Source organism: Notolepis coatsorum (genome assembly GCF_963971535.1).
Source record: "Notolepis coatsorum genome assembly, chromosome: 4".
Classification (NCBI taxonomy): Eukaryota; Metazoa; Chordata; class Actinopteri; order Aulopiformes; family Paralepididae; genus Notolepis; species Notolepis coatsorum.
This window is the reverse complement of record NC_140168.1, coordinates 4,503,098-4,515,259: the sequence shown is the minus strand read 5'-3', so window position 1 is coordinate 4,515,259 and position 12,162 is coordinate 4,503,098. Positions and strand designations below refer to the sequence as shown.

At 46.3% G+C, this 12,162-nt stretch overlaps 1 protein-coding gene across 1 annotated transcript in view; it reads right to left on the bottom strand.

The window, feature by feature from the left end:
- LOC311227603 (uncharacterized protein) overlaps positions 1-12,162 on the bottom strand; it is an 83,248-nt gene that overhangs the window by 33,418 nt on the left and 37,668 nt on the right. The window contains exon 4 of the mRNA XM_084313325.1: positions 1,393-1,449. Coding sequence (XP_084169451.1) covers positions 1,393-1,449 — 57 coding nt within the window. The remainder of the gene's footprint in view (positions 1-1,392; positions 1,450-12,162) is intronic.

The following is a 12,162-nucleotide window of genomic DNA, read 5'->3' as shown; positions in this document are numbered from 1 at the left end:
AGTCATTCCTCTGAATTAGAGGCTATTAAATGTCTTGGGGACGACTCTCATTTTTTTATATCCACTTTTTTCTCCTCCTGTTTTTCTGTTTTTCCTCCCGTCCCAATTGAGTCGTTATGCCAATTCCCCCCCTCCCCTTCCTGGTCGTTGCGCGCATGTGCCCCCCCACTGGTCGGTCTAGGGAGCCCTGAAGTCTATCACATGCTTCCTCCGATACATAGGAGACAGCCAGCAGCCTCTTTTCACCTGGCAGCGAGGACTCTCATTGGGTGAAGTGTAACGCGTGGGAGGTCACACTACCTCCCTACAGATCCTTCCCTCGCTGTGCAGGCGCCCTGACCAACCTGTAGGAGTCGCTGTTTACAACGACCAGATTACCACCCACCGGCTTCCCTCCCGCTGACTCTGCCAATTGTGTCAGTATGACGGCCGGCCAAGCCGGAGGCACCGCTGACAGCCGGATTCGATACCAGTGTCTCTGCGGTGGTAGACAGGCGCTTAGTCCGCTGTGCTACCCGGCCGCTCGACGACTCTCATTTTTTAAGCTTCACATCAAGTTCTCCAAATCAAATTGGCATTAGATTAGAATAGATGAGATTAGATTTATTGTCATCATACAGCACAAGTACAGTACAACGGAATAAGTTGGCATCTAACCAGAGTGTGAATGTAGAAGTAAAGTGCAATAGTAATATACAACATACAAGTTATCTGGAGTATATATAAATGAGTACTACTGTGTACAGTTTGTACAGAACCCTAGATATGTTGATTTATTTCAAGAAGTTTTGTCAAGTCAATTTTTATTTTCGTCAGACCATTTATGCAGTGTGGAGTTCTCTCTCCTGATTGGATACAGTGGGAATGGGATACCAGGAAATGTATTTTGTGTTTAGTGCAGAGCGGAGGGACTGGGAGACCCATTACTGACCAGACAATCTTTTTTAACATGTAAACCACTTATTTTAACATGTAGACCACGTATTTTAACATGTAGACCACGTATTTTAGCATGTAGACCACATATTTTAGCATGTAGACGACATATCTTAACATGTAGACACATATATGAACTTGTAGACACTTATTTTAACATGTAAACCACTTATTTGAACATGTAGACCACTTATTTTAACATATAGACCACGTATTTTAACATGTAGACCACATATTTGAACATATAGACCCCTTATTTGAACATGTAGACACTTATTTTAACACGTAGACACTTATTGTAACATGTAGACCATGTATTTTAACAAAGATAAATACCACTTATACAGCATCTTTAAGAACTGAACTTCCACGTCGGTGATGTGTTGAAGAGTAACGTGTAACATCATCAGTCCTGAACCAGACACATGTATGAGTGAGTCGACGTGATGAACTTACAGCTACAGCGGCAGAATCCATGCTGTCCCTACCCTCCTCGTCCTGCTCCGAGTCCCACTGAGAGAAGAGGAGAGAGACAACAGACAGAGAGACAAGAGGAGAGAGAGAGAGAGACAAGAGGAGAGAGACAAGAGGAGAGAGAGAGACAGAGACAAGAGAAGAGAGAGACAGGAGGAGACAGAGAGACAAGAGGAGACAGATATACAAGAGGAGAGAGAGACAAGAGAAGAGAGACAGAGACAAGAGGAGACAGAGACAAGAGAAGAGAAAGAAAAACAAGAGGAGACAGAGAGACAAGAGGAGAGAGAGAGAGACAAGAGGAGAGAGACAACAGACAGAGAGACAAGAGGAGAGAGAGAGAGACAAGAGGAGAGAGACAAGAGGAGAGAGAGAGACAGAGACAAGAGGAGAGAGAGACAGGAGGAGACAGAGAGACAAGAGGAGACAGATATACAAGAGGAGAGAGAGACAAGAGAAGAGAGACAGAGACAAGAGGAGACAGAGACAAGAGAAGAGAAAGAAAAACAAGAGGAGACAGAGAGACAAGAGGAGAGAGAGAGAGACAAGAGGAGAGAGACAACAGACAGAGAGACAAGAGGAGAGAGAGAGAGACAAGAGGAGAGAGACAAGAGGAGAGAGAGAGACAGAGACAAGAGGAGAGAGAGACAGGAGGAGACAGAGAGACAAGAGGAGACAGATATACAAGAGGAGAGAGAGACAAGAGAAGAGAGACAGAGACAAGAGGAGACAGAGACAAGAGAAGAGAAAGAAAGACAAGAGGAGACAGAGAGACAAGAGACAGAGACAAGAGAAGAGAAAGAAAGACAAGAGACAGAGAGACAAGAGGAGACAGAGACAAGAGAAGAGAACGAAAGACAAGAAGAAAAAGAAAGACAAGAGACAGAGAGACAAGAGGAGACAGAGACAAGAGGAGACAGAGAGACAAGAGAAGAGAACGAAAGACAAGAGGAGACAGAGATACAAGAGGAGAGAGAGAGAGAATGTTACTCCTGGGAACCAAACACATCCACTGTCTGACACAAATGGCTAATCATAAACTCAAAGCAAGTGTATAACATCAGTTGCTAAGTGTGTACCCAATGAGGTCATAATGTGACCATGATTCATAATACAGGCATATATTACACTACACTACACACACACACACACACACACACACACACACATACAGGCATACAGACAGACACACACACATATACAGGCATACAGACAGACAGACACACACACACATACAGGCATACAGACAGACACACACACACACATACAGGCATACAGACAGACACACACACATACAGACACACACACAAACAAACAGGCGCCGCATAACAGACAGACAGACACACACACAGGCATACAGACAGACACGCACACAAACATACAGGCATACAGACAGACACACACACACGCACATACAGACACACACACACACACACACACACACACACACACACACACATACAGGCATACAGACAGACACACACACAAACAAACATACAGGCATACAGACAGACACACACACATACAGACACACACACAAACAAACAAACAGGCATACAGACACACACACATACAGACACACACACAAACAAACGGGCATAACAGACAGACACACACACAACCACACAGGCATACAGACACACACACAAACACAGGCATACAGACACACACATGTGGTATTTTCCACTAGAGCAGACAGAGAGGGTGTGAGACAGACGTGTGAGACAGATCGAGGGCTAATGAGGAAGCGAGACTGAGGTGAGGATTTCACACCAACAGGTTAATGAACAACAATCCAATCAATAATTAACTCAAAACAACAGAACGACAAAACGCCCCGGCTGCAGGCTTCTCTCACCCTGTCAATCAATCAATCAATCAATCAATCAATCAATCAATCAATCAATCAATCAAATCAAAACTGCTCTGAAAATAATGAGCCTAAATATCCTCTGAAGGTACAAGATTCAAGATTTAATATTCAAGAGGTTTATTCATCACATACATACACAAGACACAGTGAAATGAAGGTGGCCATGCCCGCTTCGATTGTGCAAAAAAAAAATACAAATAATAATAGAATAGAAATAAAATAGACATGATAAAAATACTGAGATAAAAATACAAAAGGCATTAATGACAGTAAGTTGATACTACAGTAAGTATCAAGACTCTGTGGAGCTGAGCTGTACCTCCTGAATAGAGCCGGAGATGTGGTCGAAATATCGACATAATCTTTTGTTGTTTCAACGATATAACAGTATTTGACAATATTTCATTCTCTAGTATGAATTACAATGTGATATAACATTTATCACGTTGTCACCTTGCTATATATTGATTCAATTAGATTAGATTCAAATGTATTGTCATCATACAGCACAAGTACAGTACAACGAAAATTTGTTTTTTGCGAGTTAAACTCACTTCCCCTTAAAAGACACATTTAGACACGTTACCAAGAAGTGAATTCACCTCTTGGTATAGTGGTCTTCTATGGTGTTGCCCGCGGTGCGGCCGACCCGGGTTCGAAACTCCCTCGAGGCATCGAAATTTAACAGGCAGAGGAGTAATATACGATCGGTTACACATTGTAGGTAGTAGTATAGACTATTAGCATAGTAGGTAGTAGTATAGACAAGGTAGATTACTTTGTAGCAGAGTGCATAACAGTAAAAGGCAGCACAAAGGTTAGTCATTTTTCTTTTGTTCCCCTCATTTCAGATATTGATTGATTGAGTGTGTTTTTAGTAGACAGCGGAAAATTGGGCATCTTATTTTTTCTTCTTTTGAAACTGTACAAAAGTATGACTTTGCCTTTTTACACTGGAGGCAGAAAACTGTATTTTCTTTTCTCTTTACGTCTCTCAGGACTTCCAGGACTTGATGGCTAATGGCTCTCAGATCAGATCATACGGCACCACAGGCGTTAAAACACTCAGTCCTTTCATGTTTCAACTGTCTGTCACCATCGCTGTGTCCAACAGGGAGAGGGGGGCGGGCGACACTGTTTACCCAGACAATTCCTCTCTCTCTCTCTGCTCTCTCTCTCTCTCTCTCTCTCTCTGCTCTGAAACCAGTAGAAAGGAAAGAATGATATTGCAGGGTGTGAAGTTAAGAACTGACTCCTGACGGTAGTTAACGATAATTGCGACAAGTGACAAGATTCAGCACTTTATATATATATATATATATATATATATATATATATATATATATATATATATATATATATATATATATATATATATATATATATATATATATATAAATGGGCGTCTGGGTGGCGCAGCGGACATTGCACTCGTCACCAACGCAAGAGACACCGGGTTTGACCACGGCTGTCGGCGCTGCCTCCGGCTTGGGCCAGCCGTCATACTAATTCAATTGGCAGAGTCAGCGGGAGGTAATCGGGACGTTGTGGACAGCGACTCCTACAGGTCGGTTGGGGGACGCCTGCACAGCAGAGACAGGAAATGGGCGGGGGGTAGTGTGAGCCTCCCACGCGTTACACCTTGCCAATGAGAGTCCACGCTGTGCAGGTGAAAAGATGTGACAGGCTGCCTCCTCGTGTACCGGAGGGGACACGTGATGCAAGGCTTCTATCCTCCCTACAACCGGCCAGTGGGGGGCATATGCGAGCAACGTTCAAGACAGGGGAGGGGAGAATTGGCACAACGGAATTGGGATGGGAGAAAAATAGAAAGAGGAGAAAAAGTGGATACAATATAATATATATATATATAATAAATATATATCTTAATTTATTTTTCATGAACGGTCAAACTCCTCAATGCCCCCGGTGACTGGTGGATCACTGGTGGCCCTATTCAAACTCATTTACTCTCAATTACTGTCAAACTAAATTAATGTGTGCAGAACTGTTTAGGGTTGTTGGATGTGTGTGAGATTATGTGCAAAATAAAGCAGAATTGTATTTTGGTGAAGTGCCCCTTTAACAAACGTTGTGTTATTTTTAAGGACAACACATCTTGAATAATTTCAATATATATATTTTTTTTAAACTAAAATAAGTTTGGCATCCAACCAGAGTGCAAATGTAACAGTAAAGTGCAATAGTGATATACAATGTACAGGTGATTAAACTGGATATAAAATATATAAATTAGTACTATTGAGTAACAGTGCTAATCAGATGTATGTACAGCGTTGTAGTATTAATATGTACAGTAGTGATACAGGTATAAAGACACTACGGTAGTAGGTCATACTACCATGACTCAAAACTACCATGACTCAAAACTACCATGACTCAAAACTACCATGACTCAAAACTACCATGACTCAAAACCGGCCTCCTAAAAAAAACTACACTGTGACGTTTCGACGACTCGTCCGTCCCGCGACCGGGGACGGTGTTGGACTCGCGTCTGCGTGCCGTACGCGGTGTGTCACTGCGCCACGTCGGAACCATAACACCAACTTACACTCACGTTACTCTCAGCGTGTCCCACATACACTGTGTAAGGGTGCCAGTAATGCTTAAACCAACACACTTACACTCACGTTACTCTCAGCGTGTCCCACATACACTGTGTAAGGGTGCCAGTAATGCTTAAACCAACACACTTACACTCACGTTACTCTCAGCGTGTCCCACATACACTGTGTAAGGGTGCCAGTAATGCTTAAACCAACACACTTACACTCACGTTACTCTCAGCGTGTCCCACATACACTGTGTAAGGGTGCCAGTAATGCCTAAACTCAACAAAGCACGAGGTGCTTTCAGCCAACTTCGCAACATCTGGAAGTCTAAACAATATAGCCTTAAAACCAAACTCAGGCTCTACAACAGCAATGTTAAGTCTGTCCTGCTATATGGCTCTGAGTGCTGGAGAGAAACAAAACAGGATATGAGAAAGGTTGACGTCTTCCACAATAGCTGCTTACTTACGTAGGATCTGCGACATCTTTTGGCCAAATAGAATCTCGAATGAGGAACTTTATAAGAATAATAATAATAATGCAGGACCTGTTGCAGAGGTCTTTATTCGGCATGCAACGACATGTTTTAGCGGTACACACACAGCGGTTAGTTTTTAGCACACACACCGGAACACACACGCATGCATTGTCTCTTTAGAATCGCCGATGCGATTCGTCTCTGCGATTAACCATCCCGTCGTCCTCCCCCCCCCCCAAGGGCAGCCGGGAGCAGACAGGCGTCAACGTGAGCCGCGCCAGGGGACCAATCCAAGTGCTCCTGTCCGTCTTCGTCAAGGACGCCACAGCGTTAGCGATCTGTTGTTGTGCATGTTTTTCCATTGGGTTTATCTTATCGGGGGGGAAACCCTTGCGAGCACAGAGGGGGAGAACATGCAAACTCCACACAGAAAGGCCTGGGAGATCCCCCACCTGGGTACCTGGCATCATGGAAACCTGGTCCCCAAGCGGGAATCGAACCCTGGACCTTCTTGCTGTGAGGCGACAGTGTTAACCACTACACCACCGTGCCGCTTGCATATAATGTCCCTTGAGATAAGGAGACGGAGGTTAAGATGGCTCGGCCATGTATTGAGGATGCCCAATGAAAGGTTACCCAAAGTTAGCCTTGAGATGGACCCCAGTTGGGAAGAGAAAGAGGGGTAGACCAAAGAACACCTGGGCGAAGGACAGTGATGATGGAGCTGAAGGAGATGGGTCTTTCCTGGGACGAAGCGCAGGCCAAAGCACGAGACAGGATTCAGTGGCAGTGTATGATTGCGGCCTTATGCCCCAACCGGGACGAAGAGGATAAGTAAGTAAGTAAGTAAGTAAGTAAGTAAGTAAGTAAGTAAGTAAGTAAGTAAGTAAGTAAGTAAGTAAGTAAGTAAGTAAGTAAGTAAGTAAGTAAGTAAGTAAGTAAGTAAGTAAGTAAGTAAGTAATGTAAGTAAGTAAGTAAGTAAGTAAGTAAGTAAGTAAGTAATGTAAGTAAGTAATGTAAGTAAGTAAGTAAGTAAGTAAGTAAGTAAGTAAGTAAGTAAGTAAGTAAGTAAGTAAGTAAGTAAGTAAGTAAGTAAGTAAGTAAGTAAGTAAGTAAGTAAGTAAGTAAGTAAGTAAGTAAGTAATGCCTAAACCAACACACTTACACTCACGTTACTCACAGCGTGTCCCACATACACTGTGTAATGGTGCCAGTAATGCTTAAACCAACACACTTACACTCACGTTACTCTCAGCGTGTCCCACATACACTGTGTAATGGTGCCAGTAATGCCTAAACCAACACACTTACACACATGTTACTCACAGCGTGTCCCACATACGCTGTGTAATGGTGCCAGTAATGCTTAAACCAACACACTTACACTCACGTTACTCTCAGCGTGTCCCACATACACTGTGTAATGGTGCCAGTAATGCCTAAACCAACACACTTATCCGATTGTAGTGCTTTGTTCCTACACTCTAACATATTTCATCCCTCTATAGTTCAGGCCGTGGATGAAAGCTATACATCTTTTCTCTCTCGCTCGCTCTCTCTCTCTCTCTGTGGCGAATCCCAATCTGTTTAATGGGCACAAATCATCATTATCTTTCTAATGAGTTCCAACATGTTGCTGCTTAGCATAATGACAGAGGGCTTTATTTAAATGCAAATTGTTTCTCCCTCTTTTCATACTGTAACCCCCGCCCCCCCCCCCCCCCCCCCCTCCTCCTCCTCCTCCTCTCCCTCCTCCTCCTCCTCCGCCTCCTCTCACTCAAACCACATGGAGTGGCAATGCTTTCAAATCCAGACAAATTGTTTAGCACCACCCGGTGGCCATTGGCAGGGGGTACACCCTGGTAAACACAGTATGTGTTAGTTAGTGCATACTGGTTGCTGGTACGTACTATTCATAGTATTCCATCGCAGGCATCTTGCAAATGCCTTAATATCTTTAAATGATAATGGTGCAAACTTCCCACCAGTTAGGACAGCCGAAACCTGACCAATCTTTCGCCGTCGACTAAAGACAGACTTCTTCAATCAATATCTAAAAAAAAAAAAAAAAAAAAACCAACCTTCTTACTGTCTTCAACTATCATGCACTCTTCCACTAATTAACCTTCCTTGTCTATATTGCCGATTGCCGATATATTGCCGATTGATGACCTCTGAGCAGGTCCTAAATTATTATTATTATTTTATATTACTACTTACTATACAAATATGCCTCTACTACTATGCACTTGACTCAACACTGCAGCGCCCAAGTTTCAACACTGTTTGATGAACATTGTTACTCAGTTGTAAGAGTTGTACCCTTCCTGCTGACTCGTCGTACAGAACCTGTAAGTCGCTTTGGATAAAAGCGTTCAGCTAAATGACTAAACGTGAACGATCATCTCGACCAATGAGCTGTGTGCCGGCCTTGTGCCGTACGGTATGGCGAGATGGCGTCTGCGTACAGTAGGACCCTAATGCAGGACAAACAGGCTGGAAGAGCAGGTGAAGCGTTTGGAAAGCAGAACTGAGTGAGTTTATTGAAGAGCAGGCAGGAACAAAATAACAGGAACTCGGGAAAGACGGGTTGCCAGACGGGTTGCCAGACGGGTGGTTGCCAGGCGCACTAACGAACCCATGGGAGCGGCTCACGGGAGCAGCGCCAGGGTTAGTTTAATTGGCACAGGTGTTACCCGTTGACTAATTCTGTTCCCTCGTTAAAGTAGTTCTCTCCCGACGCACGCACGCTCTTGGCAGGAAGCCGGGAGAGGCCGTGCGTCAGAGAAAGCCGACATGGATACGAACTCAACTATATATATATATATATATATATATATATATATATATATATATATATATATATATATATATATAACCAGGCAAGGTTTATATTGTCAGTTATATGTGCTTGGTGCATTATGTGCGAGTGTGTGTAGAAATAAAAGCGTCTTTGCTTGGGAAGCAACACTGTGTCGGCTAGGTTTGGGCACCGAGAACCGGTTCTAATAGGAACCGGTTCCTAACTTCCGGTTCTGGAACATGTTTGAATTTCGATTCTTAATTTCGATTCTTAAAAAAAAAAAAAAAAAATGTTTTTTTACTTTGTTAATACCCTAGTTACAGTACAGCAACCAAATTAAACTGTATCAAGTCAACTGACAATGTGAATAGTATGAAGAAAATAAAATATTTTTCAAAAAAAAAAAAAAAATCTCCTGCGAAATAAGCTGTGACCTGTTTTGACCTGCACCTCCAAGAATCGGAATCGAGAATCGTTTAGAACAGGAATCGAACTGGAGAATCGGAATCGGAACCGGAATCATTCAAATCCAAACGATGCCCAACCCTAGTGTCGGGTACAGAACCAGGGAGCAACGGGCGTCTTGGTCACAGTGGAGCCCGGGGGATTGAACGTGGTGAGGATGAGAGGGGAGGATGAGGGGAGGATGAGAGGGGAGGATGAGAGGCGAGGATGAGAGGGGAGGATGAGAGGTGAGGATGAGAGGCGAGGATGAGAGGCGAGGATGAGAGGGGAGGATGAGGGGAGGATGAGAGGGGAGGATGAGAGGCGAGGATGAGAGGGGAGGATGAGAGGTGAGGATGAGAGGCGAGGATGAGAGGCGAGGATGAGAGGCGAGGATGAGAGGCGAGGATGAGAGGGGAGGATGAGAGGGGAGGATGAGGGGAGGATGAGAGGGGAGGATGAGAGGCGAGGATGAGAGGGGAGGATGAGAGGGGAGGATGAGAGGCGAGGATGAGAGGCGAGGATGAGAGGCGAGGATGAGAGGGGAGGATGAGAGGGGAGGATGAGAGAGGAGGATGAAAGGCGAGGATGAGAGGGGAGGATGAGAGGGGAGGATGAGAGGCGAGGATGAGAGGGGAGGATGAGAGGGGAGGATGAGAGAGGAGGATGAAAGGCGAGGATGAGAGGGGAGGATGAGAGGTGAGGATGAGAGGCGAGGATGAGAGGCGAGGATGAGAGGGGAGGATGAGGGGAGGATGAGAGGGGAGGATGAGAGGCGAGGATGAGAGGGGAGGATGAGAGGTGAGGATGAGAGGCGAGGATGAGAGGCGAGGATGAGAGGCGAGGATGAGAGGCGAGGATGAGAGGGGAGGATGAGAGGGGAGGATGAGGGGAGGATGAGAGGGGAGGATGAGAGGCGAGGATGAGAGGGGAGGATGAGAGGGGAGGATGAGAGGCGAGGATGAGAGGCGAGGATGAGAGGCGAGGATGAGAGGGGAGGATGAGAGGGGAGGATGAGAGAGGAGGATGAAAGGCGAGGATGAGAGGGGAGGATGAGAGGGGAGGATGAGAGGGGAGGATGAGAGGGGAGGATGACAGGGGAGGATGAGAGGGGAGGATGAGAGGCGAGGATGAGAGGATGACAGGCGAGGATGAGGGGAGGATGAGAGGGGAGGATGAAAGGCGAGGATGAGAGGGGACGATGAGAGGCGAGGATGAGAGGGGAGGATGACAGGGGAGGATGAGAGGGGAGGATGAGAGGGGAGGATGAGAGGGGAGGATGATGAGGGGAGGATGAGAGGAGAGGATGAGAGGCGAGGATGAGAGGCGAGGATGAGAGGGGACGATGAGAGGGGAGGATGAGAGGGGAGGATGAGAGAGGAGGATGAGAGGGGAGGATGAGAGGGGAGGATGAGAGGCGAGGATGAGAGGGGAGGATGAGAGGGGAGGATGAGAGGGGAGGATGAAAGGCGAGGATGAGAGGGGAGGATGAGAGGCGAGGATGAGAGGGGAGGATGAGAGGGGAGGATGAGAGGCGAGGATGAGAGGGGAGGATGAGAGGGGAGGATGAGAGGGGAGGATGAGAGGGGAGGATGAGAGGGGAGGATGAGAGGCGAGGATGAGGGGAGGATGAGAGGGGAGGATGAGAGGTGAGGATGACAGGGGAGGATGAGAGGGGAGGATGAGAGGGGAGGATGAGAGGCGAGGATGAGAGGGGAGGATGAGAGGGGAGGATGAGAGAGGATGAGAGAGGAGGATGAGAGGCGAGGATGAGAGGCGAGGATGAGAGGGGAAGATGAGAGGGGAGGATGAGAGGGGAGGATGAGAGGGGAGGATGAGAGGGGAGGATGACAGGGGAGGATGACAGGCGAGGATGAGAGGCGAGGATGAGAGGATGAGAGGCGAGGATGACAGGCGAGGATGAGAGGGGAGGATGAGGTGAGGATGAGAGGGGAGGATGAGAGGGGAGGATGAGAGGCGAGGTTGACAGAATCGACAGAAGCCAGGTCCCGGAGGCACACGAGACATTTTCAGCCCAAAATCTTAATGCATCATTTAATAAGCGAATGATGAGGTGTCCGTAGATATAATGCATTGTGTTCTATCTCACCCAGAATCATAAACAGGAAGCCAATGGAAATGTGACCAACTAGACCAACCTGGAGATTTACACGACTTGGTTCACGTCAGGAGCGAGGTTTCTTCTACAAGGTGAACGACTTTCTGACTGATGTCAGAATGGTGCGTTTGCTTTGTCAATCCAGGGTGCGTTTGCGTTGTCAATCCGGGGCCCTGCTAGCGGGGGCCGCTACGGGTGAAGCGTAGCTACGGCCCCTTGTGTCCGCAGACAACTGTTTAGTTGGTCATGTGTCATGGCCGCCGCAGTGGAACATGTAGTGACATGTTTTGCTTTGTGATGAAATGCAATTCTACTGTTTGTTTTGATTTGATACGGCTCTGAACTGTGTTGGACGGCCCCCAGCCAGGGGCCCCGGAGTAGAGAGTGGCTCCCAGCCAGGGGCCCCGGAGTAGAGAGTGGCTCCCAGCCAGGGGCCCCGGAGTAGAGAGTGGCTCCCA